The 16,435-nt window shown below is 42.6% G+C and overlaps 1 protein-coding gene across 1 annotated transcript in view; it reads left to right on the top strand.

The window, feature by feature from the left end:
• The window catches only part of LOC126190919 (probable cytochrome P450 6a13), an 80,110-nt gene that overhangs the window by 43,939 nt on the left and 19,736 nt on the right, over positions 1-16,435 (top strand). The window contains exons 5-6 of the mRNA XM_049931552.1: positions 1,233-1,426; positions 11,718-11,939. Coding sequence (XP_049787509.1) covers positions 1,233-1,426; positions 11,718-11,939 — 416 coding nt within the window. The remainder of the gene's footprint in view (positions 1-1,232; positions 1,427-11,717; positions 11,940-16,435) is intronic.

The raw sequence follows: 16,435 nt of genomic DNA, 5'->3' as shown, positions 1-16,435 counted from the left end.
GCGCCACATGCCGTGAATTATGAACAGGTGCTCGATCGTGTTGCAAGATGCAGTCGCCATCCCCGAACTGCTCTTCAATAGTGGGAAGCAAGGAGGTGCTTAAAACATCAATGTAGGCCTGTGCTGTGATAGTGCCACGCAAAACAACAAGGAGTGCAAGCACCCACCATGACAAACAAAACCGCACCATAACACCACCACCTCCGAATTTTACTGTGGGGACTATACACGCTGGTAGATGACGTTCAACGGGCATTCGCCATACCATCACCCTGCCATCGGATAGCCACATTGTGTACCGTGATTCGTCACTCCACACAACGTTTTTCCACTGTTCAGTCGTCCAATGTTTATGCTCTTTACACCAAGCGAGGCATTGTTTGGCATTTACCGTCGTGATGTGTGGTTTATGAGCAGCCGCTCGAACATGAAATCTGAGTTTTCTACCTACCGCCTAACTGTCATAGTACTTGCAGTGTATCCTGATGCAGTTTGGAATTCCTGTGTGATGGTCTGGATAGATGTCTGCCTATTACACATTACGACCCTCTTCAACTGTCGGCGGTTCCTGTCAGTCAACAGACGAGGTCGGGCTATACGCTTTGTTGGTGTACGTGTCCCTTCACGTTTCCACTTCAGTGTCACATCGGAAACAGTGGTCCTAGGGATGTTTGGGAGTGTGGAAATCTCGTGTACAGATGTATGACACAAGTGACACCGAATTACGTGACTATGTTTGAAGCCCGTGAGTTCCGCAGAGCGCCCCATTGTGCTGTCTCACGATGTCTAACGACTACTGAGGTCGCTGATATGGAGCACCTGGCAGCAGGTGGCAACACAATGCACCTAATACGAAAAACGTATGTTTTTGGGGATGTCCAAATACTTTTGATCACATAGGGTAGTGTATTTGACACATCACAATTCTTTACAGTGGTATAAAAACCTCTGAAGACGTAGATAGTAATGTCGTATTGCAGTTCCCATACACGGATTACATAGGATGAATGATAAAACAAAAGCTAAGTTTAGAAGTACCGCTGTAGTTACTTACGTAATTTTACCTGTGCTCTAGTTTTTATCTGCAGATCTGCTAGTGAGAAAAAGAAAGACGCGAGCTATATTTGCATGAAAGTCGTCTACATATTGGTCGCAGATTATATTTATCTAAGAGAAGGCTGTTTATATGTAGGCATATTTTAAGTACGCATTGAAATCGTTCTTGGTCACAGGGTTGCTGGTGGAACGGAAGAAGTGTCGCAGTTCTTCCGAAACATGGTGAGAGAGACCGTGGAGTACCGGGAGAAGAACAGCGTGACACGCAACGACTTCATGCACCTGCTGATACAGCTCAAGAACAGGGGCTTCGTCGATGACGATAAGCTCAACGGCCTCAAGGATAGCTCCAATGATGTGGACAACTGGAGTAAGTTCAGAAAACTCGGTACCTACAGTCACTGACGTAACCGTGATCGAATCTTACTTAACACACAAAGTAAGAGACGTCCTGCTATGATTTATCGGTCCATCGGTACCAATATGTTCCAAAAAGGCGCACGCAGCAGTATGATGTTTCAGGGTGTTTCGGGTCCTATTGATCATAGAGATAATGGGACTTAACTTCTGAGGTCATCAGTCCCCTAGAACTTAGAACTACTTAAACCTAACTAACCTAGGGACATCACACACGTCCATGCCCGAGGCAGGATTCGAACCTGCGACTATAGCGGTCGCGCGGTTCCAAACTGTAGCGCCTAGAACCGCTCGGTCACCCAGGCCGGCGTCGGACGCACTATAGCTATCATACAGTTAAGCGTCAAAATTTTTAAACATTACACATTTCTTCCAGCCCAGTCCAGTTGAGCAAAACAGTTGGTTCTTATGCATTATGGGTGGTCTATAGTGGGCCTTAGACGGTTCAGAAAATCAATATTTGTTTATGGGCATTTCCTGAGAAAACCCCGAAAATCATGATTCCTTGGGTACCAAAAGTACCAGTTGTGGGGATGGTCAATTTTATAATTTCTGTCTTTGGCAGATCGTCGAAATTTTTGGTATGTGATCTTAAGATAAAGTTGTCGGAGAACATCGAAACTTGTTTCGATATCATTATGCGTTACCAAGACAGTAGTTTAAAGTTACCATACTTATGCAGAAAACAGCGAAATTTGGTTTTAGACGGTTTTCACTGTGAGCTACAATTACACTAAATGACTAACCATAGAAAATAGTTCAAATTTTAACAGTGGATGGTTTAGACTTTTATCTAGAAATGTCATTTTACCGTTTTCGAAACGTTTTAACCGTTGTCTAGATACATCTGAAAAACCATGATTTTTAGCAGTGAAGGTAGCAGTTGTGGGGAATGTCCACTGCTGTAATTTATATTTACGACAAATCGTCGAAATTTTTTCCGTACGTTCTTTAGGTGATGTTCTCAAAGACGTTTAATTTTTTTTCAGTGTCATTACCCCTTACCAGGGTCCAGAGGTTCGAAGTTACCGTACTCATGCACGTAAAATATGCGTGTAATGTCCGACCTGAAGTGTAAGGCTGACCTAGAAATTATTGTATTTTTATTTTTAAAACATTGTTTTGCTATACCAAATTCTCTGTTGTTGAAAATAAATCACCGCCTTTTTTATTACACTGTAGGTGAAGCCTAAAATCATTGTGCATTTTTAGTAAAGTAGTGTAAAGTGAGCTTGCGTTGGATGGGAGGCGCTTTTGTGTTAATCTTATTTATGTATACTGTGTGTCAAAGTATATATTTATATTGGAGCATATAAATAAACTGTAACTCCAGAAATCGTTTTATATAGGCAGCCCACCTTTATGTAACAGGGAAAAGAAGGGAACCAGCTGAAAAATGCTACTGTTGGAGCACTAAAAGGCCAGCATATTACTCTTTAAAAGACTCTAACAGAAAAATGAGGAACCAACTACCTCAATCCTCATTCCGTCTCCCTCAACAAAAATTTTGGGATGTGAACATATTCGCAGTTTTTTGCGCTGAAAGAGAGTAGCAGAAAGACAGTGTGCCAATGGGAGAAAAAGAGAGAGGTGACAGTAATGTTGTGAGACAGACTGGCAGTAAATGAGAAGCACAGATGGATGAAAATAGTAGCAGCGGGACCAAAAGAGGGAGGAGACAGTGGAAATGAAAAGGAAATAAGAGTGGAGACCACGCACAGCCATGGGGGGACTTGACACCTACCTCCGCCATGGGGGGACTTCATACCAACTTCCAGACCAGCGAAATTTAACACGAAAAAGTTGTTCTGTTTCCCCCATATCCTGTACCCACGTGTTAAAGTGTTCCAGTTAACGGGGTCAAAACACCGAGCAAACCATCCCGAAAAACATGCTTGGAGAGGAGACAATGATGGTAGAAGAGAAAGACCGCTGACTGTAAGCGAGAAAGAAAGAGACAATGGCAGTGTGAGAGAAAAAGAATAGGACAAAGAAATGGCCGTGGGACAGAAGTGATGAGGAAGAGATAGAGAGAGAGATGAGATAGGGTCAGCCGGAGAAACCGATAGGAAATAGTTTCAATGGGATAGAAAGCAGACAGTTAAGAGACAGTGACAGGCAGATGCTGAGTACGAAGACCTGACTACGAAGAGAGAGTGTGCAAGACGATTTAGAATGTTCTGTGTTAAAAGAGTGCGAACATGTTCGCATGTCAGAATTTTTCATGATGAGGGCGGAATCTGCTCTGACGGGAGCGTTTTTCAGGTGGGTTATTATATGAGCCGCTTCAGAAATATCACAATTTTGAAAATCTTTCATGTAATTTGTTCTTCATAATCTTTTATAGTTTAGCTAGTAGGCCCTCCAGACGTGGAATTTTCATTTGTTTTGCCCGCTTCACTGTCGCTTCATACTCTGATTTCGAATTAAGGGTGAAAATGTTTCGGAAGATATTTGCTTTTTCTTACGTGTGTTTCTTCCATGACTATGTCCTTTATACAGAATGTATAAAAACGTGTGTCAAACTTTATGGATTTATTCTTGACATCAAAAGATTACGAAACTTTCATAAGAACATGGATCCGAAAATCCTTCACTAAGGAAGTTGTGAAGGAAATTCCCTGTAGCGACTCCTGGTTGTGTAATTTACCTCAAATGTGCTTTTTTACTTGCTTTCATGTTTACAGTTGGTCATGGCACTTGATTTGTTTCGACTGATTGCTGTTTTTCTGTATATAGAGTAATCTCCGTCACAACACATCACAACGACAGGCATGAGTTGCTCCTTTTACATGATGTAACTTGAGACGTCATCCAGCGAATATGGTTTATGCACAATGATGCTTCCTCTACTTTACACGGATAGTTCGCTAGCATCTCGATCGTTTCCAAACGACTGGTCTGGTTGCCGTGATTTCATATAGCTGGCCTGCCCGACCGCCAGACTTGAATCCAGTGGATATTTTTTCCCCTCTTGGGACATATACGAGAGTCACTCCAAAAGAAATGCACACTGTTTTTGTAAAAACACAGTTTTCATTCTGCATGTGTGAAAGTTTTACAGTGTGTAGATACATCCTTCCCGGTTGTCTTCAAGCTTAGTTCAACCTGTTCCCGTGAGTGGTGCCGTCACAGCATGTCTTCAAGATGGCTGCTACACTTGACGTTCGTCAGAAGTAATGTGCTGTCATAGAATTCCCGTGCTGTGAAAACGAGACAGTGGGAAATATCTACAAGAGGTTTCAAAAGGTGTATGGAGATGCTGCTGTCGATCGCAGTACAGTTAGTCTGTGGGCAAGCAAGTTACATGATGCTTTGGCAATACATAATGTAGGCAATACTGACGATTGTCCTCGCAGCGGCAGGCCTCGTACTGCACACACTCCAGAAAATGTGCAGAGAGTTAACGAATTGGTGACTGCTGACAGACGCATCACAGTGAACGAATTGTCACGCTACGTTGGGGTAAGGGAAGGAAGTGTTTGCAGAATACTGAAAGTGTTGGCGTTAAAAAAGGTTTGTGCCAGGTGGGTTCCCAGGATGTTGACAGTGGATCACAAAGAAACAAGAAAAACAGTATGCAGCGAACTTTTGGAACAGTACGAGAATGGTGGAGATGAATTTCTTGGAAGAATTGTGACAGATGATGAAACATGGCTCCATCATTTTCCACCAAAGACGAAGAGGCAATCAGTGGAGTGGCATCATGCAAATTCACCCAAGAAAAAAAAATCAAAACCACACCTTCTGCTGGAAAAGTTATGGCTATGGTGTTTTTCGATCCCGAAGGACTCTTGCTTGTGGACCTCATGCCAAGTGGAACCACCATAAATTCTGATGCATACGTGACGACACTGAAGAAACTTCAAGCTCGACTGAGTCGTGTTCGACCACATCGGCAAAAGCAGGATGTTTTGCTGTTTCACGACAATGCACGGCCACATGTCAGTCAAAAAACCATGGAAGCGATCACAAAACTCCGATGGACAACACTAAAACACACGCCTTACAATCCTGACCTGGCTCCATGTGACTATCATCTCTTTGGGAATCTGAAAGACTCTCTTCGTGGAACAAGGTTTGAAGATGATGACTCACAGTGGCTCCAAGAGGTTGGTCCAGAATTTTAGCGTGCGGGTATACAGGCGATGGTTCCAAGATGGCATAAGGCAGTTGAGAGGGATGGAAATTATGTGGAGAGATGAAAATATTGTTCCTAAAGGATGTATCTACACACTGTAAAACTTTCAAACTTGTAGGATAAAAGATGGATGTAAAAAAAATAGTGTGCATTTCTTTTGGAGTGACCCTCGTAAAATCCTTGCTGCATTCAGTTCCCGCATCCAGTGTCGCTATTCTGAGGGAGAGTATCGGAAATGGATTTGACCAAATGCGGAAAACACCAGGAGTTTCCCACGACATACTGGAAAGTATGAAACGCAGGCTCATGGGGTGTATGGAAGCAGGAGGTGGTCACCTCGGGCAATGTTTGTAACTGTAAATTTGCTTAGTTAATTTATGATTTTTGTGTCATCAATAACAAATATTTTCATAGTTCCCTAACGAAGGATTTTCAAACCCATTCTTACATGACCTTTTTGTAATACATTCTGAGGGGAGAAAAATTTTGCACCACAAAGGAATAATCCGAATGGGACGAACTGATAGATGTGACGTATATGTACAGACAAACTTATGGTAACCATTTCAGAAAAATTGGTGATTTATTCAAGACCTTGATTTATTCAAGACCTTCATGAACTGAGCAATTCAATAACGTGTTGGTCCACATCTGGCCCCTGGTATTGATTGACAGAGTTGGAGGATGTCCTCCTGACAGATATCACGCCACTTTCTGTCCAACTGTCACGTCAGATCGTCGGAGTACCGGGCTGAACAAATGCTGTCGCACCAGCATTTGATCTTAAACAAAATACAACGGAAAAGCTATTTCAGAATATTATTAAACTACATATAAATTCGATTAAGTCGTCTTTAGATTTCGGAAGCTGTAAGTCTTTGTCTGATTTTTTTTTTTATAACACAGTCGCACCATTGTTGTCAGAGTTGCGTGTTATTTTAAACTGGAAGGCAATCTTCCGAAATCGGTAGTGCAAGACTGAGAACTTCTCTTATTGTTGCAGCTGGAGAGTGATTTACATTCGGTTCCTTCTCAGATCTTTACAGACGACCTTGATCACGGATAAGTGTACTGCGACGCACCGTAGATTTTCTTGCAGACTCCAATACTATGATGTTGTTGCTGTCGCTACGGTAATAGAGCGATCAGGCTGCTCTACATTGCATTCAGGGGATCCATGCGTGAGGTGCATACTGTCCTATTCTTTGTCAGCAGACCTCTCTCTGCTGCTGTGTATCACCTCTAATAAATAACGATAATGGAAAAACAAATCTGAGGCAGAACCGAACAGTAAAGTATTAAAAGTTTCGTGACGAAGAGAAAAATGAACATTGGTGTTTTAACAGAAACTAACGTAGTACTGTGAGTGAATGGAACAAGTTTGTTTACAGACAAGAGCGTCGAAATTTGCACTGTAGTTCAGACATCCTCGGTGCAATATACGGTGTGTCTGAAAGTAATTAGATATTGAGAAAAGGCGTATAAATTCCACTATTTCAACGCTAACAGCTGGTTTGAATTATGCTTAACAAACAGAATGCAGAAGGTTGCGCTGAATAATTCAGACAATGTCGGAAAAGTAGGAAATTGTAGCGACTGTAGAAAAAAAATGACAAAGGGAGTCTCACAGGATTCAATATTCCTCATATATGTGAATGATCTTCCACTTAACATTCAACAAGCGTAATTGGTACTTTTTTCAGACAATACTAGTGTTAAAGTAGACCCCATTAAACAGAAAGCAACAGTTGGTAAATGATGTTTGTCAAAGAATTATTAAGTGGCTCTCTGAAAATGTACTCTCCCTAATTTTTGAAACACACACACACACACACACACACACACACACACACACACACACACACACAAACATTACATTCAGTCCTGTGCAACAAGTAGAGCCATACAAGTAGTTGATGACGTAGCATATGAGTAGAAGTTACTAGATAAGGTAGAATGCTCCAAACGTTTTGGGTGTACATATCGATGAAAACTTGAACTGGAAGAAGTATGTTCCCGTGCTTCTCGACAATTAAGTTAAGCTACTTTTACGCTTCCTAGAACTGCTAGTCTTGCAAACAAACATATCAAACTCCTGACATATTTCGCATATTTCTACTCAGTAATATCGTACGTAATCATCTTCTGGGGTAACGCATCACTTAGAAAGAAAGTTTGATTTGCATAAAAAGGAGCAGTAAGAATAATGAGTGTTGTTCACCCACGTACGTCGTGTGGGTATGTCTTCAAAGAGCTGGGTATTTTAACTACACCATCACAGCACTTACAGGGTGGTCCATTGATCGTGATCGGGCCAAATATCTCACGAAATAAGCGTCAAACGAAAAAACTACAAAGAACGAAACTTGTCTAGCTTGAAGGGGGAAACCAGATGGCGCTATGATTGGCCAGCTACATGGCGCTGCCATAGGTCTAACGGATATCAACTGCGTTTTTTAAATAGGAACCCCCATTTTTATTACATATTCTTGTAGTACGTAAATAAATACGAATGTTTTAGTTGGACTACTTTTTTCACTTTGTTATAGATGGTGCTGTAATGGTCACAAACACATGGCTCACAATTTTAGACGAACAGTAGGTAACAGGTAGGTTTTTTAAATTAAAATACAGAACGTAGGTACGTTTGAACATTTTATTTCGGTTATTCCAATGTGATACATGTACCTTTGTGAACTCATCATTTCTGAGAACGAATGCTGTTACAGCGTGATTACCTGTAAATACTACATTAATGCAATGAATGCCCAGAATGATATCCGTCAACCTCAATGCATTTGGCGATCCGTGTAAAGACATTCCTCTCAACAGCGAGTAGTTCGCCTTCCGTAATGTTCGCACATGCATTGACAATGCGCTGACGCATGTTGTCAGGCGGTCTCGGTGGATCACGATAGCAAATATCCTTCAACTTTCCCCACAGAAAGAAAGCCGGGGACGTCAGATCCGGTGAACGTGCTTAGACGACCAATCCACCTGTCATGAAATATGCTGTTCAATACCGCTTCAACCGCACGCGAGCTATGTGCCAGACATCCATCATGTTGGAAGTACATCGACATTCTGTCACGCAGTGAAACATCTTGTAGTAACATCGGTAGAACATTTCGTAGGAAATCAGCATACATTGCACCATTTAGATTGCCATCGATAAAATGGGAGCCAATTATCCTTCCTCCCATAATGCCGCACCATACATTAACCCGCCAAGGTCGCTGATGTTCCACATGTCGCAGGCATCGTGGATTTTCCGTTGCCCAATAGTGCATATTATGCCGGTTTACGTTACCGCTGTTGGTGAATGACGCTTCGTCGCTAAATAGAACGCGTGCAAAAAATCTGCCATCGTCCCATAATTTCTCTTGTACCCAGTGGAAGAACTGTACACGACGTTTAAAGTCGTCGCCATGCAATTCCTTGTGCATAGAAATATGGTACGAGTGCAATCGATGTTGTTGTGGCATTCTCAACACCGACGTTTTTGAGATTCCCGATTTTCGCGCAATTGGTCTGCTACTGTTGTGCGGATTAGCCACGACAGCAGCTGAAACACCTACTTGGGCATCATCATTTGTTGATTGACGTTTCAAATGTGGCTGAACACCTTCTGTTTCATTAAATAACGTAACTATCCGGCTGAACGGTCCGGACACTTGGATGATGTCGTCCAGGATATCGAGCAGCATACATAGCATACCCCCGTTGGGCATTTTGATCACAATAACCATACATTAACACGATATCGACCTTTTCCGCAAGTGGTAAACGGTCTATTTTAACACGGGTAATGTATCATGAAGCAAATACCGTCCGCACTGGAGGAAAGTTACGTGATACCACGTACTTATACTTATTACAGCGCCATCTATCGTAAAGCGAAAAAAGTGGTCTAACTAAAACATTCATATTTCTTTACGTACTACACGAATATGTAATAAAAATGGGGGTTCCTATTTACAAAAACGTAGTTGATATCCGTTTGAGCTATGGCAGCGCCATCTAGCGGGCCGACCATAGCGCCATCTGGTTTCCCCCTTCAAGCTAGACGAGTTTCGTTCTTTGTAATTTTTTCGTTTGACGCTTATTTCGTGAGATATTTGGCCCGATCACTACCAATGGACCACCCTGTATATTCTTCAATGAAATTCTTCACAAATAATCCATCACAATTTGAGAAATGTCTGACAGGTTAGCGAAGCAAGTTCCGAACTTAATTTAAAATCATTTCTTCTGGACAAGTCCCTCTATCTATGCCATTGATGAATTTATACTTAAAAACTGGTAACCAGTAAAAAAAAAATATTAAGTGTAATTGCATGAGCAAGACTAAAATACAATATTGTATTTATCAGTTTTAAGACCAATCATGTACACACATCCTGTAAACTGACTCGTTCCACGTCATTACGACAACACAATGGCTCAAGTGATCTATGGGACATGTAACTAACTAACTAGCTAATTTATTGAAATTAATATCATGCCTACATTGTTAAGAATGTAGATGCACACTTTAAAATTCAATGTAGGCGACTGTGATGTAGACCAATCATCTCAAGCGGCTGCGCATGGGATCCACATTCCTCTTGTGGAAGTCGCGTGAGGTGTTGCTGAGAGCATCCAGAATCCATGGTTTCAGTTCTTATTGTGCGCGAGGTTCGTCCGGTACACCTCACATTTTGCACAGCCCCATACAAATAAGTCACATGGTGTAAGTATGGACTTAGTGCAGTTCACTCATGATTTCCGCGTCTTCTCAGCCAACGTTCTGGAAACTTCTCATCCAACCACGCACACACTACATTTACAAAGTGTGGTAGTGCGCCTTACTGTCTGTGTCTTCCATGTTATCCCACGCAGCTATTATGGGCCAAGCATAATTTCCAATCGTCTTCAGGTGGCATTCTGCGGTAACTGTACCGCACAAGATAATGACCCAATAAGATTTGTGGTGTTCATTCCACACTTTCGGGTAGACTGCATCTTCTCCGCCGTAACAACTCAAGGCTGTTTCACCCAGTAATGGCATTTGTGTTGATTGAGAAACTCTCCGATATAAATACGGCCTAATCACTCAACACAACATTCACTCGCCATAGTCCCTTCTGCGATCACTCATCCGGTGTTAGCTGCAGAATGTTATGAGGTTTCCACGTTCGATAATTCAGTTTTTATGCAATATCTCACACACCACGTGCCTTGTCAGTCTACTTTCACGTGCTGCCAGATGTGTTGATTTCGAAGGGCTGCTAACATACATTTCCTGCACAGACGCCACTTTATCATCAGGTCGAGACGATGATGGACGACCAGTTTCTCTTGTACCTTTCATCGAGCTTGTGGTCATTAACTTTCTGTGACAATTCTTCATTGTCTATTAATGTGACAATTGTTTATTGTCTGTAAACGAACTGTGGCAATCACTCTGCGCTCACAGTACGTCACCATCTGTGCACCAGGACGATAGTATTCTACACTTCATAGCGTGCAGATCCGTGCTCGCTGTTGAACAGCCAGACGATCCGCCATCTTTTCAGTTGCTGTCTGCAGCTCCTTTTGCGACAACCGTTTCTACTGTAGAAAATGTAAGAAACAGGCGTTCGCCGAAGGGAAGAAGTGGAAGACAAGGGAGCGAAGTAAATGGAACAAATGCCGAGCGTGGAGCGCAAGTCAAGCATGACAGCCAGTTGTCTGCAGCTGTATTTTTGCAAGTATGGCAATATGACCATGGTGCCAGCTAGCGCGTACCCGTGCCGTGACTACAGAAATCCAGACCTATATGTAAACACTATTTCCATTACGATTCCAGCGATAACTTCTACAGCCATTATATAATAACTTGTTACTTTACAGGCACCTATTACTTGCAAAAATAAATGGGTGGGGTGAGGGGGGGTAATAATTAAACGAAATGTAGCTACATTCTAATGAAACAACGGACAACACCAAAACACTTAAAAATATACCTGGACTACCTCATATTTTTATCGGTGGAAATGCGGTTCACCCCCTTTAGCTGCCCTCAAGCCGCTGAACAACTGTTGTGTTCTGACTGACGAACCATTTTCTTCTTTCCCCGCAGAGTTGTCGATGGATGACGTGGCAGCCCAAGCGTTCGTGTTCTTCCTGGCGGGCTTCGAGACATCGTCGACCACGATGAGCTTCGCGCTGTACGAGCTGGCCCTCAACCCGGACGTGCAGAAACGTCTACAAGAGGAGGTGGACGCCACGATGAAGAAGAACGATGGGCAGCTGACATACGAGGCCATCTCGGAGATGCCGTACCTCGATAAAGTAGTTTCAGGTGAGATTCCGAAACCAGGTACATTCAACCACGTAAAGAGTTTGGTAACTGTTTACTATTAGCCGTTATTTTCGTGCTAGGAAGTAATTGACGATGAAGGAAATGTAGGAGCACATCAGTGCGGGTATTAATCCGTAAATTCTGCTCGAGAAAGACACTGACTTGCCTGATACATCAGTAGTTATTAATTTTTGTTGCGCCAGTTATATGACTACCTAATATGTTTACCACATAATTAAAGTTACGACACGCCCACCGACTTCAGTTCGCAATTTTCTATAAAATACGATATTTTTCCGAACGATTCATCTGATTTCAGAAGGACAGCCTGATGATATATTATTATTACTCTCTGTTTCCAGGGAACGACTTGAGCCAAAGCTATTCCATCATGAATCGAGGCTCCACATTAAACACAAATAGCTGATAAAATATTTTAAAAATACGAAAAAGCGCGAGTACATCTCGCAGCCTGAGAATTCCGTACAAACTTAATTATGTATGCAGGAAATAATAATTTCTTGTGGCTCAGTGCACAAGTCATTCTGCTGGATGCCACTTCGGGGACTTGTGTGTGTTTAACCTACGCCAGTTATCCAATCGGGAAAAGGCAACCTACAATTTAACATGGAATCCGAACCACGTGCTGTTGTTAGCGATTTCTCACATAGTTGAGTGGTGATGGCTAGGTTACAACGAAGACTGAAAACAATCCGTGGTCCGACCAAGACTCTCATGACTTCGTTTCCAGACGATTTGCCCATACATCATCACGCCCATTATGTATATACATAGTCCAGCTATATCGTTTGATGACGGAGTGTACGAGTATGATAATATGGGACATACATGGCAGTATCTTTTAACTGCATTGACTTAAAAGCTTAAAATGTTTTACTCTGCCGGGAGACCATAGATATTAATATTAGACACAAATTTCAACTTGATAGCTATACACGTTCCTGAGAATCAGGGGTTTAACAGACGGACAGACGAACAACAAATGTCAAAAAATATTTTTATGAGATGTAATTGCAAATTAACAATTTTCGGATTTTTTTACTTGTACTGTGAAACCTTGCTTCTTGGCAAGTTTTATGATTCTACGTCAGCGGGAAGTACCCTTGGTTTTGATGAGTGAGTTAGCAAGTATCAAAATATGTGACATGAGTGACCGCATATTTTGACAGTACCGACTTAGAAGCTTATATGTTGCACACCACCAAGGAACTGCAGACCTTAGTATGTGACAGTCAGCCGGACAGCGACGTGTTCCTATATGGATTCCTCTCTTACCGACTGAGGTACGGAACCCTAAAAACATAAAAATAAATGATTTGCAACACTATACCCCCATAAAAGATACACTTTCAGCGAAAGTCTCTAAAGTACTGCAGAACACTGCAAAGTATATTTGTTCAGAAATGAGCAATCTTTAAACAAATGTTCACCCACGATGTTGTCAGTCGAACGTTGGCTCAGTGAATGCTACAGTTTCTCTTGAACGACATAACGCTATTAGTCACAAATCCCATGAAGAGGTACAGGGGATAAGCAAAATAATGTGAACACCTGTACTTACTTGGGAATGGTTTATTAATAAGGGATCGGACCACCATTTGCCCGTAATAAAGCCGCGATTCTTCTTGGAATACTGGCGTATAATGATAGCATAGTCTCCAGTGGATCGTTACGGTACTCTTCGATCAGAACCTCTTCTAGCTCCTGCAGTGACGAGGGAGGCGGAAATCTGCTCCGGAGTCTGCGCCCCAATACTGCCCACAAGGATTCGATGATGTTCAAATAAGGGGACCGTGCCGGCCAGGGAAGACGCTGCAGTTCAGTTGCATGTTCCTCAAACCGTCATTGTACTATCCTGGCTGTGTGAATGGGTACATTATCGTTGGGGAACAACTTCTGAATCATGGGGTGCACCTGATCACCTAAAATGGTCAGTTGGCTGTGACACGGCTTTTGAGAGTAATGATGGGACCAGCGGAGTACCATGATATGGCTGCCCACTCCATCACACTTCCACCTTCATGCTTAACCGTTGGAATCAAGCAATCAGGATTGTAGGCTTATTTTGGCGTTCTCTACATCTACATCTACATCTACATCTACATCCATACTCCGCAAGCCACCTGACGGTGTGTGGCGGAGGGTACCTTCAGTACCTCTATCGGTTCTCTCTTCTATTCCAGTCTCGTATTGTTCTTGGAAAGAAGGATTGTCGGTATGCCTCTGTGTGGGCTCTAATCTCTCTGATTTTATACTCATGGTCTCTTCGCGAGATATACGTAGGAGGGAGCAATATACTGCTTGACTCTTCGGTGAAGCTATGTTCTCGAAACTTTGACAAAAGCCCGTACCGAGCTACTGAGCGTCTCTCCTGCAGAGTCTTCCACTGGAGTTTATCTATCATCTCCGTAACGCTTTCGCGATTACTAAATGATCCTGTAACGAAGCGCGCTGCTCTCCGTTGGATCTTCTCTATGTCTTGTATCAACCCTATCTGGTACGGATCCCACACTGCTGAGCAGTATTCAAGCAGTGGGCGAACAAGCGTACTGTAACCTACTTCCTTTGTTTTCGGATTGCATTTCCTTAGGATTGTTCCAATGAATCTCAGTCTGGCATCTGCTTTACCGACAATCAACTTTATATGATCATTCCATTTTAAATCACTCCTAATGCGTACTCCCAGATAATTTATGGTATTAACTGCTTCCAGTTGCTGACCTGCTGTTTTGTAGCTAAATGATAAAGGATCTATCTTTCTGTGTATTCGCAGCACATTACACTTGTCTACATTGAGATTCAATTGCCATTCCCTGCATCATGCGTCAATTCGCTGCAGATCCTCCTGCATTTCAGTACAATTTTCCATTGTTACAACCTCTCGATACACCACAGCATCATCTGCAAAAAGCCTCAGTGAACTTCCGATGTCATCCACCAGGTCATTTATGTATATTGTGAATAACTACGGTCCTATGACACTCCCCTGCGGCACACCTGAAATCACTCTTACTTCGGAAGACTTCTCTCCATTGAGAATAACATGCTGCGTCCTGTTATCTAGGAACTCTTCAATCCAATCACACAATTGGTCTGATAGTCCATATGCTCTTACTTTGTTCATTAAACGACTGTGGGGAACTGTATCGAACGCCTTGCGGAAGTCAAGTTCACGGCATCTACCTGTGAACCAGTGTCTATGGCCCTCTGAGTCTCGTGGACGAATAGCGCGAGCTGGGTTTCACATGACCGTCTTTTTCGAAACCCATGCTGATTCCTACAGAGTAGATTTCTCGTCTCCAGAAAAGTCATTATACTCGAACACAATACGTGTTCCAAAATTCTAGAACTGATCGACGTTAGAGATATAGGTCTATAGTTCTGCACATCTGTTCGACGTCCCTTCTTGAAAACGGGGATGACCTGTGCCCTTTTCCAATCCTTTGGAACGCTACGCTCTTCTAGAGACCTACGGTACACCGCTGCAAGAAGGGGGGCAAGTTCCTTCGCGTACTCTGTGTAAAATTGAACTGGTATCCCATCAGGTCCAGAGGCCTTTCCTCTTTTGAGCGATTTTAATTGTTTCTCTATACCTCTGTCGTCTATTTCGATATCTACCATTTTGTCATTTGTGCGACAATCTAGAGAAGGAACTACAGTGCAATCTTCCTCTGTGAAACAACTTTGGAAAAAGACATTTAGTATTTCGGCCTTTAGTCTGTCATCCTCTGTTTCAGTACCATTTTGGTCACAGAGTGTCTGGACATTTTGTTTTGCTCCACGTACCGCTTTGACATAAGACCAAAATTTCTTAGGATTTTCTGCCAAGTCAGTACATAGAACTTTACTTTCGAATTCATTGAACGCCTCTCGCTTAGCCCTCCTCACACTACATTTCGCTTCTCGTAATTTTTGTTTGTCTGCAAGGCTTTGGCTATCCAGACGTAAATCCGGCCCGATGTGGAAATAACGAAAAAGTTGACTCGTCGGACCATATGACACGTTTCCACTGTCAGCCATCTAGGATTTATGCTCCTGACACCATGTTTTACACTTCTTTGCGTTGGTTGTCATCAGTAATGCTTTCGGTATAGAAGGTCGTCGTTGAGTATTCGCTTTATGGAGTTCTCGGCGGACAGTGTCGATAGATACGGGGTCTCCAAGATGGCGATCGAGCTCTACAGTCACTTTAGCCGCCGTAGTTTTGTGTTGTTTCGACACAATTCGTGTTACCGTACGACGATCTCTGTCATTTATTTTTGATTTGCGCCCACTATTACGTTTACACGATGATGTCTTTCCATATTTGGTGTAGGTTGTCATGACTGTTGAAACAGTTGCTCTTGAAACATTCAATAAGTTGGCTGTCTTGATTACTGATGCTCCAGCTAATCGAACCCCTCTTTGTAACTCTGTTAGGTCTTTCATTGCACGTCGACCCCGGCCCCTGAATGCAAATACGAAGTGTGTTCTGC

The sequence above is a fragment of the Schistocerca cancellata genome, chromosome 6, assembly GCF_023864275.1.
Source record: "Schistocerca cancellata isolate TAMUIC-IGC-003103 chromosome 6, iqSchCanc2.1, whole genome shotgun sequence".
Lineage (NCBI taxonomy): Eukaryota > Metazoa > Arthropoda > Insecta > Orthoptera > Acrididae > Schistocerca > Schistocerca cancellata.
Note: the sequence above shows the minus strand (reverse complement) of the source record. Positions and strands in the feature narration are given on the sequence as shown.